The sequence below is a fragment of the Neovison vison genome, chromosome 6 (assembly GCF_020171115.1).
Source record: "Neovison vison isolate M4711 chromosome 6, ASM_NN_V1, whole genome shotgun sequence".
NCBI classification, from domain to species: domain Eukaryota; kingdom Metazoa; phylum Chordata; class Mammalia; order Carnivora; family Mustelidae; genus Neogale; species Neogale vison.
In genome coordinates, this window is record NC_058096.1 from 170,121,787 (window position 1) to 170,144,761 (window position 22,975).

Genomic DNA, 22,975 nt, shown 5'->3' on the forward strand with positions numbered 1-22,975 from the left:
GCATGAAGTAGAAACAAACTGGAGGTGGGGAATGGCAGAACTGCTCCTCATCCCAAGACTCTGGCCTCTCAAGGTTCCTCATGAAGAGACCTGTGAGTATCACAGGCAAGGCTCTTGACATGTTCTTCCTGTCCACACAGTGCTGTGAGCCATAGAGCTAGCTGCTGCTTCTAAACCTAGCATCCCCAGTCAGGGCTTAACTGTAATCACTAACAGCAATGACAGCAGTTCTCCTTTAGTGTTAATTACACACCACACACCATGCACCCAGCATTTTGCCTGCATTCTGTCAATGCATACACCCACTGACCCTATCAGCAAGCCAGCGGACCAGCTCAAGGCCTAGAGGCCTTTCCTTCTCCAGGCTTCCATGTGCCCAAGAGCCCCACAGTTCCACCTGTCTGCTTTCTTCCTCTGAGCTTCAGAATGCCCGGACATGCCCTTGCCTGACCACACAAAACCTACCCTGGTTTTTGCCGGATCTCCCCTCCCCACATCCCGAGGGATATGGCCCCCAGTCCTGGTCTACACTGACATTTGTTCCTGGCTCCAAGTAGCCCAAGAGAGTTGCACTCTCTTTAGGCAGAGAACTGTTTTTATTAACTTTTGCCTGGAGCACGACACTACGGTCCATGCCAAGGAGTACAAAAATGGCACCATGAAAGGCTTATTTTCTGAGGGGACATATTAAGCATTCTCTCTCCTCTAACCCAGAGTCCCATAGGTGGAGGCAGCAAGTCTCTGAAAACACTGGGTTTGAAAGGCTTCCCTGCTTTCACCTTATCCATACCGCAACTCTCTGACCCAGTTGCTTGAATTAGCTCATTTTGAGTGGGCAGCTCAGATGCAAACTGCCTACTTCCGATCTGGAACTGTCTTTGCCCATGCCTGTGCCCCTACCTGCAGCGAGCTGCTTCCGGAATCGGGGCAGAAGGAATGGAGGGTTCGCGAGGACTAGCTTGCCGATGCACTCAGCCACCACCCCCCGAGTGCCCTCCTCGGCGCCCTCACAGCGCTGGAAGAGCAGGGCCCAGATGTCCTCAGCGTAGGGCTTCAGGCTGTCAGGCTGGGCAGCGCCCAAGGCCTCCCTGAGTGCGTGCAGGAGCAGGTACTGCCGCCGGGGCTCAGCCTCGATCTGCCCCAGCAGGAAGGGCAGGAAGTCAGGCAGGTTCCCAGCACCCACGCGGCCCAGCGCATAGGATGCGGCCGCCCTCACATCCTCACTGGGTGACCCCAAGGCTTCCAGGAGCACTGCCTTCAGCTCCCGCTGGGGGCCTGGCCCGGCCACCTGGCCCACCTCGGCCAGCGACAGGAACGCCAGGACCTTGACCCCTGTGCTTGAGTGGGGTGACCTGGCATCGCAGACCAGTCGGTTTGCTGTGCCTGCTGCCTCCTGGGGACAAGCGGCTGCGAGGGCCGCCACACACCGAGCCAGAGAGTGGAACACCTGCTTGTGTAAGCCTGGCCCACCCTCTGCGGCCTGGTCATAGACAGGTGCCGTGAGCATGCGGATGAGCTCCTTGTAGTCCACGCACGGGGGGCGGGTCCCCACCAGGGCCTGCAGGAAGCCTTCAGCAGCCGCCAGCACACTGGCAGGCAACAGGGGTGAGCGCAGCAACCGCAGCAGCTCCGAGAGCACAGGGCCGCTGACCTTGGCCAAGGAGGCTGGCTGGGCCTGGGTCATTGTGGCAAGGAAGTCCACGGCCAGCTGGGCCACATGCATGTCACTCTCACTGACCAGGGCAGGCAGCTCGGCCAGTACTGCCTGCACAGCACTCGGTGGGAGGCTATGTCCCTGGCTCTGGGCCAGGGCGTCCAGGGCAGCCAGCGTGGCCAGCCGCAGCGCCCGTTGGTTCTTCCGCAGGAATGAGGCCAGAATGGGCAGTGCCTCAGCCACGATGGGCTGCAGGTCAAGCCGCAACGGGGACACGGCCACCAGCGTCAGCGCCTTGACAGCAGGCAGCCGGGTGATCTCATTCCGCAGGCGGTCCAGGAGAAGCAACAGTGATGGCCCTAGGTCGTCCCCGAGCCGATCACCTAGGTGGGCCACAAGGTGGCCCATGCAGGAGATGGCGCGCTCCTTCACCTCCTGGTCCAGGTCAGTGGCACGGAGCCGTGCCAGGGTAGCCGCAGACATCTCTCCAACGTATGGTTCAGGGTCCAGCGTCCGAGGCCTGTCCAGGGGCCACAAGGCCCGCACCAGCTCCTGGAGCACCAGCAGGGCTTCAGCTGCGATCTTGTAGAAAGGGTCAGCCACGCAGGCCATCACAGGTGGCAGGAGAGTTGGCAGGTGTGAGTGGAAGGCCTCGGCTGGCTCTGTGCCCAGCAGCCCCTGTAGGAAGGCCAGGGCGTCCATCCGGATAGTGGAAGAGCTTGAACGGTCCGCCAGAGAGAAGACAATGCCTGTGGGGTGGGTGCAAAAGTTATAGGGCCACAAGCAGTCCCTGGTTATGGGGGTGGAGCATCTGCAGGCATCTGAGCTAGACCCAGACCCCTAGGCTCTTAGGCTGCAGATTCTAGGAGGTCAGGGCTTGTCCAGCGCCAGAGGGGAGGGACACAAGGCCAGGAAACCCTTCTGAAACGAGGATGTAGGGCCTGTACCCCAGCTTTATTCTCAATGCTGGCAGTGGGGAGCCACCGTAGGTTGCTGAGCAAGGGTACCCATAGGGATTAAGGCCTGGGGTCTGGGTTCTGGAAGAGCCCAGGACAGCAGATAGCTTGCTGCAGTCCATCCTACCTGCTACCAGCACAGGCATGTGCTCTGCCAGGCTGCCGGGAAGGACCCCCGCCAGCTCGGTGAGGAGGCTGAAGCAGCCCTGGCGGGCCCTGACGCTCCGATCCTTAAGCTGCCGCTGCAGGGCCTTGATCACCAGAGGCACCTGTGGGCAGTTTGCAGGAGATAAGTGACCACCCAGGAAAGCTGGCTGTCCCACCTAGAAGTGGGGCGCTTTGCCCAGGGACAGGCCCATGGAGGACCCCCAGTGGGGGAGGATTGCTCCATCCCCAGTTTTCCATCACACCCTCCATACCAGACACCTGATTCCATATGCAGACCCTCTGCAGTCAGTCCTGTTCCTGGGCCCTCTTTACAGATAAGGAGCAGGCCAGAGAGATGAAGTGACTTGCTCCAGGTCACCCAAGGCAGTCCGGCTCTCACCCCTACACTCCATGAGGGTTAAGCACTGAGGCCCCTTTCCCTTCCCTCGCTAGATTCTCTCCCCAGAGGAACCCAACTGTCCCCTGAGCTTCCAATGCCAGTGAGGCAAAGACTCCCAGATTAACATCTCCAATGTCAGACTTGTGTGCTTGCCGCCCAGCGGACCTCTGAACATGGGCATCCAAGGACCTCCCACATAAACGTCCAGAACAGAACTTTAGATATTCCCTTCACATGTCAAGGAACTGCAGTTCACGCTTTAGCCAGAATCTGGCACTCACATGACACCTTCCTGTCCCTCACCCTCCACATCCAATCCATCAGTATGACCCCAAAACTTCCCCTCCAGTCTAACCAGTCCTCTTTCCCCTACTCCCAGCCCACAGCACCATCCCTCCCACTTGGACAACTAGTGCTGGCCTCCAGCGGCTATTCTTTCCCGCCTTGTTACAGTCCATTTCCCCCCCATACAGCAGCCAGCGTGAGCTCCTTCAAATGGGAACAGGATCCTGTAATTCCCCTCCTGTGGCTTCTAGGCTCTTGGAAGAAAACTGAAACTCCTTCTCAGGGGGCCAGAAGCCCTACTGGCACCGTCTGTCTGTCCCTAGCCTGTGTGGTCCACAGGCCAGTGTCTTACCTGCCACGGTCCCCGCTGGGCCTCAGCACCCAACAAGGGCTGGGGACACTCAGGGCTCAAGGCACACACATCAGTGGGTGGACAGGTGGTAGGGCAGTGGAACGATGGGAAGGTGGATGGATGGGAGGGTGAGTCCTGAGTCGGGGAGCGAGGATGGGAGACAGAAGGAGGCATGCCCACCTGGCTGTGCAGCGCGTGGAGGCTGATGCCTGTCTGGGTGGGCTCCTCCATGGACCCCATCCACCCCTTTGGGGGTCGCGTCTGCCGCAGCAGCACAATGTAAGCTCCGAAGACATCGGCCTTGACATTCTCCTCGCGTTCCTTGAAGCGATGGATGAGCGCGGGTGCCAGGGTGCCATGGAAGTCGGGCAGCAGGTCAGGCCGGGAGCCAATCAAGGCTGCCATGCACTTGGCTGCGGCCCGGCGCACCTTCCAGCTCATGTCATCGTCATCACTGTACTCATCTTCACTCTCTAGGGCAGGAACAGGATACTCATGGAGCCCCTGAGTGCTGCAGCCTGGCCCCACCAGGGCTGCCTGCCGGGAGGGGGCTGGGAGGAGGGAGCCAGGCCTGTTCCAACGTTTGATGACTCTTTACATGCTATGAGGAAGGTTGCCTGCCCTTTAATGAACACCTACCGTGTGCTAGAGGCGATGCCGAGCACCTCAGATCCACAACCTCATGTGAGCCTCACAACTGACTGCCTTGTGAGATGGGGGTTATTTTCCCTCTGTAGAGATGTGGAAACGGGGGAGAATGGTTCACCCCAAGTTACTTGAGCAGGGATATAGCAGGAGTGAGACCAGGATGCTCCCTTTGCCTCCAGACCCTTCACTGTCTTGCCTACATCAGGGACAAAATGAACTTTACAGTCATTAGTGAGGATTTCAGAGAATCAATTTGGGCACAAAATCCATCCTTGGTCAGAACTGAACTGTGTGATGTTTCACTTATTAGGATTGAGAAGGGAGAGATGACAGGCCTTGCTTTGGCTTCCTCCCTCCCTCTATCTCCAGCCTCTCAAGTCCTGATTCTGGCTTCCAAGCAGGACTACTAACAAGGAAAAACTGGGTTTGTGTGGCTTTCTATTCTCCAAGCACCCCTGAGAGGACAGAGCTCATCAAGTCTTCACCACACCTCAGGAATGAGGGTGCCTTCTTGTCATTTTATAGATGACAAGAATAAAGCTCAGAGAGGGTGAGGCTCTCCTGAGGACACACAGCTAGGAAACAACAGAGCTGAGATTCAGGCCCATGAGGCCCTCCCATACACCTAGGGAGACACACATGAAGCTAAGAGGGGGATGGTCCTAACGAGGGACACCACCAGGCACAGACCCAGAAGCCAGTGTCTTCTCTCTACCCACGCCACTCTATAGATGACTTTTTACAACTTTCAGAGCACTGGTGTCTGGAGAAGCCATAGAGGGTCATGTGGATGGTCCCATGAATATGTCCTGTCACCAGAGCAGATGTCCTCTGATGGACTGTGGTTTGTTACCTCCACCCTAGGCTACCCAGGAAGAAACACCCATAGCTCCAGGCTACTGACAAGAAAATGCCCATCCTCCCTGACCTGGGATTCGAGGCCCCAACATGCAAGTCCAATCTCATCTCCCACCATCCCATCTTATTCTGAGCACCCCACCAGACCCTAAGTCCCTCTCCTCCATCAATGCCCTGCTTCTAGGGCCCACGGCCATCAGTCTGAGTGACAGGTAGGACAACAGGCACAGAAGGAAGGAAGCCACTGCATCCATTTCCTATCCAGGCATCTCTCCCCCGTTAGTATCTATCAGTCCACCAGCTGTACTCATTTCTGCCTTCCAGCCCCAGTGACAAGTTGGCCACCCACCTTGCTCACTGAATTCATTATCTTCAGTCTCCATCTGCTCCTCATCCCCGTCACTGTCATAGTTATAGTTCGGGTCATGCTTCATGTACTGGAGGCAGAGACTGGTCACATTGGGCACATGAGGACCCATCTCCTTGGGGCACCTGTAGGTGGGATGGGGGGAGGCTCTGCTGGACAGGCAGGAGATGGAAGGGGGTGGGCCCAGTGGTGAGTCCTGAGATCTAATTGTTTTGAGGCCGGCATCCTGCCCCACCCCTTCCCCACCAAATTCCCAGAGAAACCCTGGGCCCCCATCTCCTGGCACCCGCACTGCACCTACTTCCTCAGGAAGGCCTCAAGGGCCTGAAGGCAGGACTCCCGGAGCTCATCGTCGTCCACGTTGCAGAACTCCTCCACCAGGGGCACCAGGCGGTCCAAGTGGGCCCCTACAGGGCCAGTTGTGTCACTGAGGACCAGACACTTTCCCAGGCTCCCTCAGCCCACAGCACTTGTCCCTGCTCTTGCAGCCCTGACCACTGCAAACTCAACTTGGTGGCTTCAGAATCAAGCAGATGTCAAGGTTCTAGCCTTGTCTCTGCCATCTAAGAGCTATGTGGCCTTGGGCACACCACGACACTTCTCTAACCTTAGTCTGTCCAACAGCGATAACAATGCCTACCAGGCAGAAATTTGGGTGAAGGTTAATGACATGATCCACATAAAGAGCTCCCCCTAAGTCCTGGCACATGGTAGGCACCCAAGAAGCATCTGTCGTTGAAACTGTTATTCATATCCTCATCTTCTTCCCTGCACTAGGTTGCAGCCCTGGATGGGAAACATGGAAATGCAGGTACTGCTCTTATGCACCAGGCAAGAGCAGCTCTTGGTGCTTTAAAGATTGTCCTAGCCCTTCTTCAGTCACAGACTTCCCCGTTTTCCTGTCCAACTGACCATGAACCCTAGTCTGGCCCTATGCAGGCTCCCTCGCAGGTTCATACTCCCAAGAGTGACCAACTGGTGGCTGTTGTTTGAGGGGGGAATATGGACAGAGCATGAACTTCGGGGTGGGGTCCCTGTGTGTGTTCATAAAATCCCTTAAAGTGAGAGAGCCAGAGGGGAAAAGGGCAAACCATGGCCAACTCTCCCCACACTGTTTTGTTGCAGCCCAGAACTCTGAGGTGCTTGAAAATAAATGCAAACCTGCAGGATTCCATTTCTATAAAATTCATCTCTGGTGACAAAAAGCAAAGCAGTGCTTGCCTGGAGTGGACTGAAAAAGGGCACAAGGACACTTTAGGGGGTGATGGAAATGTTCTGCATCTTGACTGCAGTAGTAGTTTCACAGCTGTCTGCAAAGGTCAAAACACACTTAACTATGCACTTTAAGTAGTGCAGTTTATTGAATGTACATTATGCCCCAATAAAAAATTTTAAAAATTCAAGCTTGGCCTCTGGCTTGTTATTAAAGTATATCTTTCAAAGTAGGAGAATAGAACATACTGTATTTCATTTGGTATTATGATTTATTATTATCCACGAGCCTCAGAATAGGTAGGTCAGGCTTGGAAGCACATGGAGCTCAGGGCCCACCCTCTGCCTCTCAAGCTCCGCCTCCCGGTTTCAGGTGTGTCAGCCACGCCCCCTTATCTGGGAGGTGGCTGACACTCACACACCGCCCCTTATTCTCAGCTCGGACCCACCCCTCACCCCCCCCCCCCCCCCCCCCCCCGCACCTCCCGGCCTCAGCCACGCCACCTCACGGAGGAGGTCTCTGGCCCCAGGCTCCACAGCACCTCCCCTCCTCGGCCCCGCCCCTTACAGAGGAGCTCCACCCCCTTACCGAGGCGGTGCCCTGCCTGCCGGCCAACGCTACCCAAACATTGGATCAGAGTGCGGATGGCGGCCGGGCTGGCAGGTGCACGGGGGCCGGGCAGCCGATCCAGCAGGTGGTCCGCGAGCTCCACGAAGAGGTCGGTGCTGCAGGCGGCCGCCAGGTGGCCCAGTGCCCCGACTGCCCTCTTGCGAACGGCCAGGCGTGGGCTGTTCAGCTGTGGCAGCAGGCAGTGCAGGAGGCTGGCGTGGAAGGCACCCAGAGGGGCGCCCAGCCTGGGGAGTCAGAGAGGATGTTGGACGGGCCTACCTAGCAGGCAGCCTGGGCTAGGCACCTCTCCTCTGCCCAGTCTCTCCAGGCCTCCTCCCCGTAATTACAGTAACCCAATGGCCCTTGGTAAATGGAAAGGCGCCCTGCAACGGTGTAGAGTAATTATTTATTATCACACAAGAGAAAGCAGAGAAGGGAAGGGACTTTCTCGAGACCACTCAGCCAAGAAAGACAAGGCCAGGACTTGAATCCAGATTTCCAGGTTGCTAGCCAGGGGAGAAGCCCTGATGGTAATGGAATGTGGGGGACACCAGTGGGGCTGATTTCCTAGGAATGTGGGCACACTCTAAACACACACACACACACACACACACACACCCTGTTAGTCCATTCCCTTCTCTGAGACCACAGTGGTCTAAAGTCTACCTCTGACCTGATCAGTCCTCTGCCTAACTCCTTCAGTGGCTCCCCAGCGCTCTTTGGATAAGCTGAGCTCTGGGCTCAAGGCAAGAGGCAAAACCAGAGAATGGCTTCTGCACAGGAAGAATGCAGCCCCCTACCCACTGCAGCAGCCTCTATCCTCACCTTGAAAACCAGGCCTGTGCATTTTCTGTCCCATATGTATGCTGAGACCTTTTCTTCTCTTGCTCCACACAAACACATTGGCTTCACACTCCTATATCCAGCCAACCTCTCCCTCCTAAATTTCATTTTTCACTTGTTTGTTCAACTACTATGCTACAGGGCCTGTGTTGGAAGCTTGGGGAAAATTACACTGGCCCTAGAGCCTGCCCTCATGGAGTCTTTGGTTGAGTGGGTGGCCCCCAGGCACCTCATATTCAACATGCCTCAAATGAACTCCCCGCACACCTGCTCCTGTTCCCAGAGTGCACCCCACCACAGCCAATGGCCCTGTGCCTGTTCTCCCCAGTTAGTAAAGCCAGACCCCGCAGGTGTCATCTTTGAGTCTTTGCCCCTCACCCACCCCAAGTCCTGTGGAGTCTATCTCCTACATACAACCTGAGGGCCCCCCCAGAAGCCTCCTAACCAGTCTCCCTGCCCATTCAACCCCTGCCATCTACCGTACACACAGCAGATAAGGAGTCTGAAACACACAAATATGCACAAGGCATTCCTAGACCTCTGCCTTGAACCTTGCCCCCACTCCTCACACATTCAGTGTCATCCTTAGTCACCCAGCCTGCAGTTCCTGCTCAGCCCTCAGCCTCATCTCTCCACACCAGCCTCTCCACATTACACCCCAGTCCCATGCTGTCTCACACAAGCCCCAGGATCCCATGTCTTCTCTAGCCTCTGCCCTCTGGGCCGTGGGCAGTGTCCCCCTTTTGCCCACCCAATCCTGGCCAAGTCCAGCCCATCCTTGAAGGCTCATCTAGCAGGACCCTCTCGAGGAAGGTCTTTACCCCCAGCTCCTCCTCTGAGCTCCTAAAGGCTCTGCTCTTTCCTGTACTGTTGTTCTTACTGCACTTAGTTTATGTTGTTTGTGAGCTCCTCCCTAGAAGACCCATGCAATACCATATTCCCAGCACCAGTTCAATACCTGACATCTTTCTGGGTCATGGTGTAGACGTTAAGTCTTGGGACGTTGAATGAAAGAACAGTTTTAAAGTGTACGGTGCAATTTAAAATGAAGGCCCAGCTCTATTAGACCAAAAGAAGAAAAAGAGGAAGAGGATGAACACACATAGGCTTCGGGGCTTGGAGTGACCTGAATTCAAACTCCAGGTTCTGCCATATACTGTTACCTTGGTACTAACAGTGTGACCATGGGCAGGGCTCAGAGACTATAGAATTGTGATGAAGGAGCCTCTCCTTTGCAGGGCTGCTAGGACACTTACGGAGCACGAAGCACAGAGCCTGGCGTGCAGTTAAGAGCTGGCTCTGTGGATCTGAATCCCTCTCTGTCCCTGTGTCGCTCTCCCCACTTCCTCCTTGCCTAGGGTGGCCTCCCGCACCTGCTCAGCATGTCAGAGAGGATGTCCAGGGCTTCCAACTGCACAGCCACATCCTCTTGCTGGGCGATGGCGCTGGTGAGCTGGCCAGTGATCTTCCGGCACACATTGGCAGCCAGGCCAGAGCCTGCACAGAGCACAGAGATGGCACAGTGAGGCCCAGGGCTGGCTGCCACTTCTGGTGGCCCTGCTCTGGTTATATTCCTGAGCCTACATCCCCAAGAATCCAGCTGACCCTGGCCTTGAGTGGCCCAAGGTCTGACCCAGAGTCTGACAGCCAGGGAAGCTGAGGAATTGATGGCTGACTCACCCCACACCCAGCCCCTCTGCCTTGTACCTGCTAACGAGAGAGGCAAGGAAAGCTCCTTGTCTAGATTCCCTTCTTGCTAGCAGGGGCAAAGTGATCCTGCTCTGGCCAGTGAAATATAGGTCAAAGCCTTCTGAGAGCTTCTGGGGAAGCATGTGCTATTCTTAAAAGATGCACAGACCTTACCCCTGTCCTAATTGAGCTGCTGAATGAATTGGTGCAAAAATGTAATGATTGATCCCTCCAGAATTCTGTGAGAAAAGCAACCCCGAACTCCCTCAAGCTGTCATTAGTTAGATTTTTGTTACTTACAGCTAAAGCCTTCCTGACACAGAGCCAGAACTTAAACAAAGCTGGGTCTGAATTTTCTGCCACTTACTAGCCAGCTGGTGTTAGTAAGTACCTTCACCTCTCTGGGCCCCAGTTTCTTTAATCAGAAAGTAAGACAAATAATGACAACGCCTAATCCTGGGACCTGGGTACCTGTGGCTGCAGGGGGGAGCTCCGACAGGACAGTCTTGAGGCCGATGCCAGCGATGTCTCGGAGCTGCTCCTTATCTGACCGCATATTGGCACAGAGGGCATCCACGATGGTCTCCACCTGGTACTCCTTCACTTTGCCCACCAGAGGACCCAGGCTGAGCAGGGAGGGAAGGAGGACGTCCAAAAGCCCCAGGCTCAGCCTGAGTCATGCTGCCCCTTAGGTTCCCTCAGGCCTATGGGGTCACATATACTGAGGAAAAGGTCCCAGATCGACATGGGACTCTCTATTTGCCAGAAAGAGAGGCACCCTCTGGTTCTGCCAGCATCATTCCTGGCACCTCCCAAGCCAGCACCTACTCCTGGGTTTTGCATGTCAGTATATGGCCAAACCCCTGAACCTAGTAACCTTAGCTGGAAACCAAGGAATGCCCAAGAGATTCTCAAACGTGAGCGTGTATGAAAATCCTCTTGGAGGATTTGTTAAAACAGACTTCCAGGCCCCACCCACATCTTCAGACTCAGGAGGTCTAGGAGGTCTAGGAGAATTTAAATTTCTAGCAAGTTCTCAGTGGATGCTGATACTGGTGGTCCAGGGACCACACTTTGAGAACCTCTGCCTTAGAGCCTTGTTTTGCCAATCACAGTCACAGATCAGCTTCACAAGCATCACCAGCATCACCTGGAACTTGTCAGAAATGCAGAATCTCAGGTCCTACCCAGGACCTACGGAACCAGAATCTGCAGTTCAACAAAGGCCCCAGGTGATTTGAATCCACATTAAAGTTTAAAAATAACTGTACCAGCGGGACGCCTGGGTGGCTCAGTTGGTTGGACGACTGCCTTCAGCTCAGGTCATGATCCTGGAGTCCCGGGATCGAGTCCTGCATCGGGCTCCCAGCTCCACGGGGAGCCTGCTTCTCTCTCTGACCTTCTCCTCGTTCATGCTCTCTCTCACTGTCTCTCTCTCAAATAAATAAATAAGATCTTTAATAAAATAAAATCTATTTTTATTTTTTTTTAAAGATTTTATTTATATATTCAACAGAGAGAGATTACAAGTAGGCAGAGAGGCAGGCAGAGAGAGAGAGGAGGAAGCAGGCTCCCCACCGAGCAGAGAGCCCGATATGGGACTCGATCCCAGGACCCTGAGATCATGACCTGAGCCAAAGGCAGCGGCTTAACCCACTGAGCCACCCAGGCGCCCCAAATAAAATCTATTTTTAAAAAAAAATAACTGTACCAGATACACTTGTTCTCAGCCTTAACTGTGCACTGCTATCACCTGGGGCGTTTAAAAAACTGCTACCTGGGTGCTAGCCCCAGTAAATCTGAGTTAGTTGGTTTTCAGGTGTGGCCTGGACAGTGGGAGTTTGTTCCTGTTTTTTAATTTTTTTTAATTAATTAATTTATTTAAAAGATTTTATTAATTTATTTGACAGAGAGAGAGATATCACAAGCAGGCAGAGAAGCAGGCAGAGACAAGGGGAAGCAGGCTCCCTGCTGAGCAGAGAGCCTAATGTGGGCCTCAATCCCAGGACCCTGAGATCAGGAACTGAGCTGAAGGCAGAGGCTTAATCCACTGAGCCACCCAGGAACCCCTGTTTCTACTTTTTTAATTCCCTAGGTGATTCTAACATGCAGTTAAGATTAAGAACCTCTAACCTAAATGAATTCTGAGATGAGGGTATGCCTTTGAATGGAGATTCCCAGGTGCTACCTTCTCACCTGCCTACCTCAGACTCCTCCCTCCACCTCTCCTGCTCCTGAGTCCGAATCCCTGATGGGGAATACACAGCTTTAGCAGGGGTCCCAGGGAACTGCAATGCATACCAGTTTACAAACCATGGCTCTCTTTCGACAGTTTTCTCCATCAACTCTTCTCATATGGTCTCCCCTTTCTGCCTTCTATAGTTTGATTAGGGTGTAGTGCCCTCAGGAGAGTTCTAGAAATTTATGGGGGTCTTTTTTGGTCATAACTGATGAAATGTCACTTCTGGCTTTTATTTTGGGGTAGGGGGATGCATGTGGCTGGGAAAGACAATATTGCAAAACAAAATATGTTCCATGTCCAGCTGGAGTTTCTAACACCCCACTGGGCATTTGTATAGAAAAAAAAAAAACTTTCCATAATTATCTGAGTCCAAAATCTAATTTTAATTTGCATAAAATTTACATACAAAGGGAAACGTACATACAAAGTACTTTTTACATTATTTTAATAAGTTCTAAATTCCCCGGGGCGCCTGAGTGGCTCAGTTGGTTGGACGACTGCCTTCGGCTCAGGGCGTGATCCTGGAGTCCCGGGATCGAGTCCCGCATCTGGCTCCCAGCTCCATGGGGAGTCTGCTTCGCTCTCTGACCTTCTCCTCACTCGTGCTCTCTCTCACTGTCTCTCTCTCTCAAATAAATAAATAAAATCTTTAAAAAATAAATAAAATAAAATAAGTTCTAAATTCCCCAAGAAGGAAGATTGTACTTTGTTTTCTGGAAAACTACCAGGAGATGTTTGCCATTTCAGGAAATCTGATGGCTAATTCAGAAAATCAGCATCACAGTGCTGCTCGTGGGAGCTGAGTCCCCAGCATTTGCACCTACCCGCCAAGGGCCACGGCATTCACAGTTAGTGCCAGCTTCTCATGACTTTATTATCCCCCTCAGTCAATGTGCCCAAGCATTCACTTACGGGAACACACGCTACTGTACTGTTGGTTCTGCTGGTGGTAAACCACCATCCACCCTCTCTCCCCGACATGGCCAGAGACATGCTTCCAGACTACAAACATGACCAAGTCACGTTCCTGCATGAAACTCTACTGAATTTCCTCTGTTCTTGGGATCAAGTTGAAATTCATGAGGATGGCCCAGAATGCCTGGGTCCAGCTCACAGAGTGCCGTTCCACAGGCAATACCCCAATTCTCTGTTGACTGTTGATCCCTGCCATTCCTCAGTCCTCCACCGACCCACACCCTCGTGTGCCCTGCACACACCTCGTCTTGTTTTTTTAGCTCTAAAGGTAACTGGCCAAGGTCTCAGGACTACAACCTCAGGGTGCCTAGGGCAAAGGCTTTTGGGGCCCCTCTGGCCCTTCAGCTCTCACTACTCCCTCTGCATGCCGGCATGACCTTCCAGCTGCTGGCGCCTGCATCTCACCCTGAGGGCTTTCTCTGGCAGAAGGGGTCATGGAATACATAGCCCGCCATGCTACACACTACCCCAGGAGCAGCCCTCAACCAGCCTGACAGCCCGTGGGTAGAACACTCCACAGGGCGTGTCCTACACTATGTCCCAAAGGCCCCCAGTAGGGTTAAGCTCCACTGGCCCACAGCAGTAAGTTGCCTGATCTTTCACACATTCTTGGCTTTCTTCCTTCCCTACCTCACTTCCCTATTCCCCTACCAGAGTTTTCTGGGATCACTTCCCAAATAAAATTGCACTTGAATCCCTGCCACTGGGTCTACTTCTGGGGGATCCAGACCAAAGCACTGTCCAACTCCTTTGGGGCTTCAAGAGCTGCTCACAACAACTACTCTCTCAGAGACTGTCCCCCAAAGGGACAGGGACCCCTGGTGTCCTCCCACACCTGGCCTTGCCCCATCCCCACAAAGGCCAACACTCACCACTTGACGGCCAGGTTCTGCACCTCACCGTTCTTGTCCTCCAGCAGCTTCAGCAGCATCTTCACCACCTTGCGCTCGCTGTCCTCGTCCAGCTGGATGGAGTCCTTCTGCAGCTCCGACATCAGGTCACTGGTGGCCATGAACCTGGGCAGGCGGGCAAAGGAGGATTACTGAGCAGCTCCTGGGCCCCAGTGTTATGGGCAATATCTTAGAGTTCCCCCAGGAGGAGACCTCAATACAAAGACTGAAGGGCAAGTGGATTATATGGGCTGGAGGCGCAGTCGGGCCACCACCAGGAGACCCACGGGTGAGATACCAGCCGCCACGTCCTAGCAGACTAGGAGTGTCAGAGCATGCTGGCTAAATGCTGAGTACTTTGAGTTTGGTGGCCCCTGCATCTATCACTCATGGAACTGTGAACTTGGACTAGTCACCTCTCCTTTCGGAACCCTAGTTTACCTGTCAGAAAAATGGGGATAAGCACAGCACCCACCTTGTGGGGTTTTATGGAAGTTAAAATGAAATAATATGCGTGATGCCCTGAGCACACAGTGAGCACTCAGTAAGTTGAACCACCATTATCATAACAGCCTGTTACACCATTCATCTCATTCATGCCAGAAGGTTGAACAGACACCTCTCGATCAGACAGGTGGAGTGGGGCTAGCCCTGACCAGCTTCGCCTCAGAGAACCCACTCAGCCCCTGCCTGCAGACCAATGGTTCTCAAACTGTAGCTGATGTCAGAATCACCTGCAGGGCCTGTGAGACACTGCTGGGCCCCACTCTCAAGGTTTCTGGAATCAGATCTGAGCTGGGGCCCAAGAATTTGGATCTCTCACAAATCCTAAGAAATATGGAACACACTCTGAGAACTCCTGCCCTAGGCCATGCTAATGGGCTGCAAGCATATCTTAGACACTCAGGTCAACAGCTGGCCAGTCCCCAGCCATGGCTCCCTGACCCTAGGATGGGCATCAGAGTCAAGAGCTGCCCACCCACAGATGTGCAGACCCATGTGGCCTGATACCATGTCCCAGGGAGTTGAAATTGCAGAGGGAGTCTGAGCTGGGATGCCAGGAGCTGGAGCTGCAGAAGCATCATGGTTCCTGCCCAGATTAAGAGGGCAGAGCAGCCTTTACCTGGAAGCCCTCAGCTGTGTCCTCCTTGCAGATGTTTTTCAAAAATTCGATTTAACAACAGTGAGAAACTGGGGGAGTTGATGTAAAAGTTAATTACCAGATACTCTTAAAAATAGTCTTTGTTTGTTTTGTTTTTTAAGATTTTATTTATTCATTTGAGAGAGAGAGAGCATGAGCAGGAAGAGGGGCAGAGGGAGAAGCAAACTCCCAGCTGAGCAGGCAGCCCTACATGGGGCTTGATCCCAGGACCCTGGGATCATGACCTGAGCTGAAGGCAGACACTTAACCCATTGAGCCACCCAGGTGCCCCGAAAATAGAGTCTCTGAATACAACTGGGCCAATATCCCCTGGTGACAATAACTGTCTGGTCAAGGCACAGCTGCCCTCATTAGGTGGGACACTATCTCCAGGTGACCAGGTTCCCACCAGGCCCACTGCACCTGTTCACTGGGTCTTGCCAGCATTTGCGAGAGAATGGAGGGGAAAAGATGCAGCAAAGTCAGGGCCAGAGAGTGGCAGTCCCAGAGAAAGTCTCCAGCTTTTGCTGACCCACCAGACCACCCTGCCTCCTCACACCAGCTTTGTTTTAGGCTTGAGCTTGCTCTACCAACAAGAACCCCAAGCATCCTGTGGGGGTCCTTCCCCAAGCATCCTATGGCAAAATCGATCACAGTCAGGATTCCCGCCTCTTCTTTGCAGGCTCAGACTTGCTGCTTGCTGTCATGGGGAGACTCACAGCACCCTGTTGCCAGGAAGGCACTTGTCCATGTCACTGCTGTTTATTTTTAACAGCTGGGATTAGCCTCAAGCACTGAGAGAAAGGAGGAGGCTGAGCTGGAGGCCAGGAGGGAGTGGCAGGGCTGACTATGCCCACCTCTGGGCCTGGTTGTTGCAGGAGAAGCATTAAAGGGAAGGTGAAGGAGGTTTGCATCTGGGCCAGGCTAAGGCCTGAGCTAGGAACATGCACTCCTAGGTCTGCCTGGCTGAGGGCATATTCTGAGATGGCAGGCAAGGGTCTCTAAGCTGTGTTTCTGCTGCACGTCATAGAGACCCAGCTCAGCCTGGCAACTGAAGGAACATGTTCCTTTGCCCAAGATGAGCCTCCTGTCCCCCTCTTTCTTCTCTGTGGAACTCTTATTCAATTGTCAATGACCCAGCTCAAATGTCCGAGCCTCAGAAATGACTCCTCTGATCACCATGCCTTAACCCCGACCCACACTCCTTAATCACACTTGGTTCCCCTGGATAGGATTCTCTCAGAGCACTCCACATTCCTCATTGGAGCACTCCCCAAACTGCACTGCACACTTGGTTACAGTGTGTCTCCCCATTAGAATATGAACTCATGGGAGCCCATCAGGTTCATCTCTTGGACTCTAGACCCAGCAAAGAACAGGTATGGAGAGGGCCTGGGAGGTAGACTGAGGGCAGAAGGGAGGCAGGGAAAGAGCCAGCCCCTGGCAGCCAATAGCTGTGTGGAAACCTGGACTCAGAAACCAACCCTTCTGAGATATGCCTCAGCATTTCAAACACCCTGGAGTTCTTGCAAATAACCAGCTCTCAGAGAAAGAAAGTCATATTGTAATACGTACATGGTATTGACAGTGGGGGATGTACAGCAAAGCATATAACTAGGTAGATAAGAGTTTGAGCACTGAAGTTTGCCTTTTTTTTTTTTAATATTTATTTATCTATTTTAGAGGAAGCATGCAAGGGTGGTGGTGGAGACAGAGGGATAGGGAGAGAGAATCCTAAGCAGACTCCACACCAAGTGCAGAACCTGACACAGGGCCCAATCCTACAATCCTGAGATCATGACCTCAGCTGGAATCAAGAGTCAGTTGCTCAATTGACAGAGCCACCCAGGCACCCCTGAAGTTTGGCTTTAAGTAAATATATAGGTCTTGCCACTTATCAACTAGGTCACCTTAGGCGACTCCTGAGTCTCAGTTTTCCACCTTTGAAGTGGGAATTTTCTTTGCCTCCCCTCATAACATCTTCAGGAGATTTCAATAGGACATCCAGCTCTTAGCATGAGGCAGATGGGGAAACCAGGCTCAGAGGGGCTGCACGAAATGCCCAAGGTCACACAGCAAGTTGGGAGGAGCCTCAGCACATCATTCAGGTCTCCTAACTCTTCAACAAATACTACTGTTTTTGAAAAATGATTTAGGGATTCCTGCAAGACCCCTACCCCACCCCAGTTTATCCATCTGTCTGCTAGAGTCTGAGTGGGAACTGAGCAGCCTCCTGCCCACAGAGGGACAACAGGAATCAATGGCTTACGTGACCCTGCCTGGGACCCCCACATGCAGTCACCACCTGCCTCTAGAAGCCAGAGGGCACAGTTTCAGTTTCATTCCAGAGAGACAGCTCAGCTGAAACACTTGGCCACATGGGCACCTGGACAGTTGGTCAGCAGGACCTAGCCTTCCCGGTATTTGGACTTTAAAAATAGACACCTTTCTCATATGCTTGGGATGGTTTTAAGTGTTCTCCGGCAGAGCAGGCTGAAAGGGCTTCTCAGGCTTTGGCAGGAGCCAACTCCCTCTCCTAGAGACTGGACCCAGGGCCCAAGAGACAGGGGTGCAAATCCCCTCAACCACTAGCCGGCTATAGGCAAGTCACTTCAGCTCTCTGAACCTCTGGAGAACAGGAAGGACAATCACTACCACCCAGACAGCTAGGTGGAGTGAATGAGACTGCACTGGACAGCCCAGCAGGGAGCCTGGTACCCAGAAAACATTCACTGAGCACCTGCTGTGTACCCAGAACAGGCTCGAGGATGCAAAAAGGAAGCACACAGTCCCAGTGCAGGGGTTCTGAGTATCTCAAGGCTAGAAGTGATGCAGTAGAAATGTCGGGCAGGACAGGTGCTGTTGGAGCCCAGGGGAGGTGCCCAGCCCTGCCTGGGTGTCAGGAGGCATCCCAAAGAGGTGACAGTGAGTTGGAGCAAGCCAGATGAAGGGAGGAAATGATGGGGGGGGTACAGGTAAAGAGTGGGGAGAGGGCATGGCAGATTTCTGATGTGCGCATAATCATAAGCGTCAACTTATTAAGCACTTATCTGGTGTCAGCCATGAATCAAAGCACGAATCAAAGCATTGCACATGAATTAACTCTTCTCAAATTCACACCAACCCTCTTAGGTGGGTTCTATTATTATCCCATCTTCTGGGAATGGAAGTGGAGGCTCAGAAGTCTAGAGTCACACAGCCAGCAAGTGTTTGGGGGCAGGATCTGAACCCAGCACCGTGGTCCTAAAGCTCTACTAGAGGCTGTTCAGGGGTGCCAGGAGAAGGTGGGAGTCAGACCAGCAGAGGTGGGGAGTCCTCACCTGTCAGAGGGCTGGTTCAGATAGCCTCGCTAAGATCTCAGCCTCTGTGCGAAGACTGACCTGGATTTGGACCCCACATCCTCCACTTCATAGCTCTGTGGCTGCAACTGTCCCCTTCCTGACTCTGAGCTTCCATTTCCCTATCTGTAAACTGGGGATAAAGTGACAGAATGTTCAATAAGTGGGCTATGTTCGCTGTAAGCTCCTTTCAGCTCCCAGTGTCCAGAACTGGCTGTGTGACCAGAGCCAATCCCTGCATCCCCGGGGGCCTCAGTTTCCCCCTGAGAACGAGGGGGTTGGAGAGAGGTTTCCTCCATTCTTTCCAGCTCTGTTCCGCTGTGGCTCAGTGATGTCTGGCGAAATGGGAACAAAGAGAAGGGGAGTGGCACCCAAAAGCTGAAGCCCCTACCCCAACCATCTTCTTCCTGGGACCCGCAAAGCCACTCAGCCCAGACCCCTCCTTCAGGCCATGTCAGAGCAAACCTGGGAGGGGCGGGGAGAGGAGAAGGTGCCCTGATGAAGAGCAGGCAGGAGGCCTGGGGTGACTTTGAGGAGAAGAGGGCGGAGCTCAGGGTGCAGAGGGTAGCGGTGGAAAAGTTGGTCCTGGGGTTGTGGGCCCAGGAAGGGGCTGGGTTTCAATGCGGGAATGAAGAGGCAGGCGCTGGAATCCCCAAGGGGGAGCCGAGGGCTTCACCGTGGGTAGAGGTCGGGGGCCTGGGTGCGTCAGCTGCGGGGAGAGATGAAGGTTGGGCACAGATGGAGAGAGAGAGTGTTGAGGTGGGGGGCCTGGGTGCGTCAGCTGCGGGGAGAGATGAGGGCTGGGCACAGATGGAGAGAGAGAAGGCATAGGAAGGGTGCCGAGGGGAGGAGCTGAGGCTCCGACCAGGCAACAGGGCAGGGGCGACGCGCGAACGGTGGGAGACCAAGCAGGGACTGCATCGAGGGCAGGGCTGCGACGCGGGGGGCAGGGTGCCAGGGGCAGACGGCAGGAGAGGCAGGGGCTGGGGTCTCGGTCACGGGAGGGGTGGAGCTTAACGCAGGCAGAGGGGTCGGGGCTGCACGCCCGTGGGGGATGGGCCGGCGCGGCGGGAGGCGAAGAAGGCCGGGGTTTCAATGGGAGGCGCAGAGGCGGGGGGCCGGCAGCAGGGCGCACCTGAAGTCCTTGTCGCTGGATGTCATCTTCTCCAGGAGGCTGGAGATGTGGAAGGCGGCGGTGCTCATGGTGGCTGCGCGCCGCGGGGCTGGCCTGCGGGAGCGAATATGGCGGCGCGTTGCCCCCTCCCCCGCCTAGCGGCGCGGGCTGGGCTCACCGGACAGAAATAGCAGCCCCCGCCCCGCCCGGGTGGTGCAGTGTTCGCGCCGCGGCCCGGGCAGCCGCGGGAGGCGGAAGGGGGCCTGCGAGAGCCTCTGCGGTCTCCGCCCGGGTATCAGCGACAGCTCCGTGCGTCGCCCGGCTCTGACTTGCACCCCACCCCCCCAAGAGACGGGGAACTCACCACCTTTCACCGGTAAATGCCTCCCTATGATTCCTGTGGGTCCCGACCATGGTTGCATGGCACGCGCATGGGATTGTAGAGTCTCATCTTCGAATCCCAGTTCCGCCGGCTCCCCTGCTATGTAGCCTGGGCCAAGTTACTTTACCCCTCTGAACCTCAGCGTTTTCATCTGTAGGCATACAAGAAGCAGGAGTTGTTGTTGTAGGTCAGGCCAACCAAAGCACTTCCACCCTCCAACCCACTCTTCATGCTGACCTGCTTCAGAATCAGGCAGGATCTAAAAGGTGTACCCAGTCACCAGGTCTCCTGCCTGCCATCTTCAACCCTCAGACCATAAGGTCACTTTCTTCATTTTATAGAGATGCAGCTGAGAACCAGAGAGGCAGAGACTTACTAAGGGTCAACAGCCAGTAGATTCGCAGTGGAATCAAGACTGACCCTAGATCCCTCCACGCCTTGGGCAACAATCCTTATGTGAAACTCCCCACAAGCTCAGCCTTGGAGAATGTGTAAGAGTACCAGAGAGCCCTGTGCTTCTCTAAATAACCAGGAGGCTTCTGGCTCTAAAGAAAGGGAGTAGCATGTGCTTTGGAGCAAAATAGTCCTGGGTTCAAATCCCTGCTAGGCAGCTTCCTGGCTGTGTGACTCTGGGATAATAACACAACCTCTCTGGCCTGTGTTTTTCTCATCCATAAGATGAAGAATTAAAAATACCTTTATAGCACACTTACTGGGTAGCTGGGTTCTAGAGCAGTGCTGTGCAACAGAACTTTCTTCAGATTTTCTTTGCTCTCTCCAATATGGTAGCTACTAGCCAGGGTGGCTATTGAGCACTTGAAATAGGACTAGTGTAACTGAGGAACTGAATTCTTAGTTCTATTTATTTTAAATTAATTTAAATTTAAATAGCTGCCATGGCCGGTGGCTACCATAGTGAACAGGACAGTAGGAACACAGGCCCTGGCCCTTGGGGATTTATATTCTAGTGGATGATATGAGCATTAAGGAAGTAAGTGATTACATAAGGAAAACAAGAGCTATACTGAAACTTTCGAGGGGGTGAGGGAATAGAGAATGCCTGGCATATGGAGGGGCAACTTTAACTAAGATGGTCAGAGAAAGCCTTTTTGAGGAAGAGACATTTGGGTTAAGACCTGAATAGATGAAGGAGACAGCTGGGCAAAGATTTGAGGGAAGAGCTTATCAAACAGAGGGAACAGCAAGGGCAAAGGTCCTGAGGTACGAACAAGCCTGATGTATTTGGGAAAAGACAATAGCTGGAATGTGGTCAGTTCCCTATTAGAAGAGAAGTCAGAGAGATGGGCAGGGGCCAGATCATTCTCAGCCTTTCAGGCCAAGTTGAGAAGTTAGATTTCATGTCAGAGCATTAGGGAACCACAGAAAGCCATTAAGCAAGGAGACAATGTGATTGGTTTATTTTTCAGAAAGCTCCCTCTGGCTGCTGAGCAGTAGTGCAGTCAAGAATGATAGTGGTTTGGGGCACCTGGGTGGCTCAGTGGGTTAAAACCTCTACCTACCGCTCAGTTCATGATCTCAGGGTCCTGGGATTGAGCCCCGCATTGGGTTCTCTGCTGGGCAAGGAGCCTGCCTCCCCCTCTCTCTCTGCCAGCCTCTCTGCCTACTTGTGATCTCTGTCTGTCAAATAAATAAATAAAATCTTAAAAAAAAAAAAAAAGAATGATGGTGGTTTGCATTAGCGGAGCAGTGTGAAGGTGGGAAGAAGTGGACAGATTCTGGCTATATTGTAGAAATAGATTACAGCAGCTTCACTGAAAGATTGGATGTGGAAGTGAGGGAGAAGGAGGAGTCCAGGTTTTTAGCAGGAGCAAGCTGAGAAGATCATGATGCTTTTTATGAGGACGAGGAAATCAGAGGAAGGAACCCTTTGCAAGGAAGGAGGACTTAAGAGCTTTGCATTGACCTGTTATCTTGGAGATGCCCACAAGACATCTAAGAAGAAATGTCATATTGACAATTGGACACACCATTTGTGTGGTGGGGAGAGCATTGGGATTAGAGATAGAGATCAAGGGAAGGAGTTCACACGGAGGTGTTTAAAGTGATGGGAGTATACAAGGGTGGATAACACTAAGTGTTACCAAGGAGGTGCAACAAACAAAACTCTTCTATGGTGGGAGCTTTAATTGATGCAACTACATTGGAAGACTGCTTGGCAATATTTACAAAAGCTAAGCATGCATCTATTTACCTTGACCGACTCACATAAGCAATTCCACTCTTAGACATGTATCCAAGATACATGAATGCATGTGTATCCAACAAAAGAATGAATATACATATATACATACATATATCCTATGGATATACATATATTTATAAAATAGAATACTATATAGTAATGAAAACCAACAAACTGCTCTTATGCAAAATAATGTGAATGAATTTCAGAGGTATTATACTGAATAAAAGTAGCACCATAAGAGTGCATACTGTATGATTCCTTTTGTATGAAGTTCAAAACCAGGCAGAACTAAGTGACAGAAGTCAGAATAGTACTTAACTAAGGGATACTGGTTGGGAAAGGGCACAAGGTAGCCTTCTTTTTTTTTTTTTTTTTAAGATTTTATTCATTTACTTGACAGAGATCACAAGTAGGCAGAGAGGCAGGCAGAGAGAGAGAAGGAAGCAGGCTCCATGCCGAGCAGAGAGCCCGATGCGGGGCTTGATCCCAGGGCCCTGAGATCACGACCTGAGCCGAAGGCAGAGGCTTAAACCACTGAGCCACCCAGGCACCCCACAAGGTAGCCTTCTTGAGGTGCTTTAATATTCTCTATCTTGATGGGACTTATAATTACATATATATATGTATATATGTATCAATTAATCAAGCTATATTTTGATATATGTA

At 52.9% G+C, this 22,975-nt stretch overlaps 1 protein-coding gene across 3 annotated transcripts in view; it reads right to left on the reverse strand.

Annotated features, from left to right (window-relative positions):
* The window catches only part of CAND2 (cullin associated and neddylation dissociated 2 (putative)), a 33,913-nt gene extending 13,419 nt beyond the window's left edge, over nucleotides 1-20,494 (reverse strand). For 2 of the 3 annotated variants that reach the window (XM_044252957.1, XM_044252956.1), the window contains exons 1-10: nucleotides 19,743-19,854; nucleotides 14,111-14,254; nucleotides 10,493-10,647; nucleotides 9,706-9,829; nucleotides 7,469-7,734; nucleotides 5,969-6,074; nucleotides 5,650-5,792; nucleotides 3,975-4,267; nucleotides 2,738-2,879; nucleotides 901-2,403 (exon numbers count right to left, since the gene is read on the reverse strand). In XM_044252957.1, the coding sequence (XP_044108892.1) occupies nucleotides 901-2,403; nucleotides 2,738-2,879; nucleotides 3,975-4,267; nucleotides 5,650-5,792; nucleotides 5,969-6,074; nucleotides 7,469-7,734; nucleotides 9,706-9,829; nucleotides 10,493-10,647; nucleotides 14,111-14,254; nucleotides 19,743-19,810 (2,944 nt within the window). In that variant the 5' untranslated portion in view covers nucleotides 19,811-19,854. Of the gene's footprint in view, nucleotides 1-900; nucleotides 2,404-2,737; nucleotides 2,880-3,974; nucleotides 4,268-5,649; nucleotides 5,793-5,968; nucleotides 6,075-7,468; nucleotides 7,735-9,705; nucleotides 9,830-10,492; nucleotides 10,648-14,110; nucleotides 14,255-19,742; nucleotides 19,855-20,085; nucleotides 20,255-20,479 lie in introns of those variants that run through there. The other variant, XM_044252958.1, reaches the window with a different exon arrangement.
* Between the last annotated feature and the right edge of the window lie 2,481 nt (nucleotides 20,495-22,975).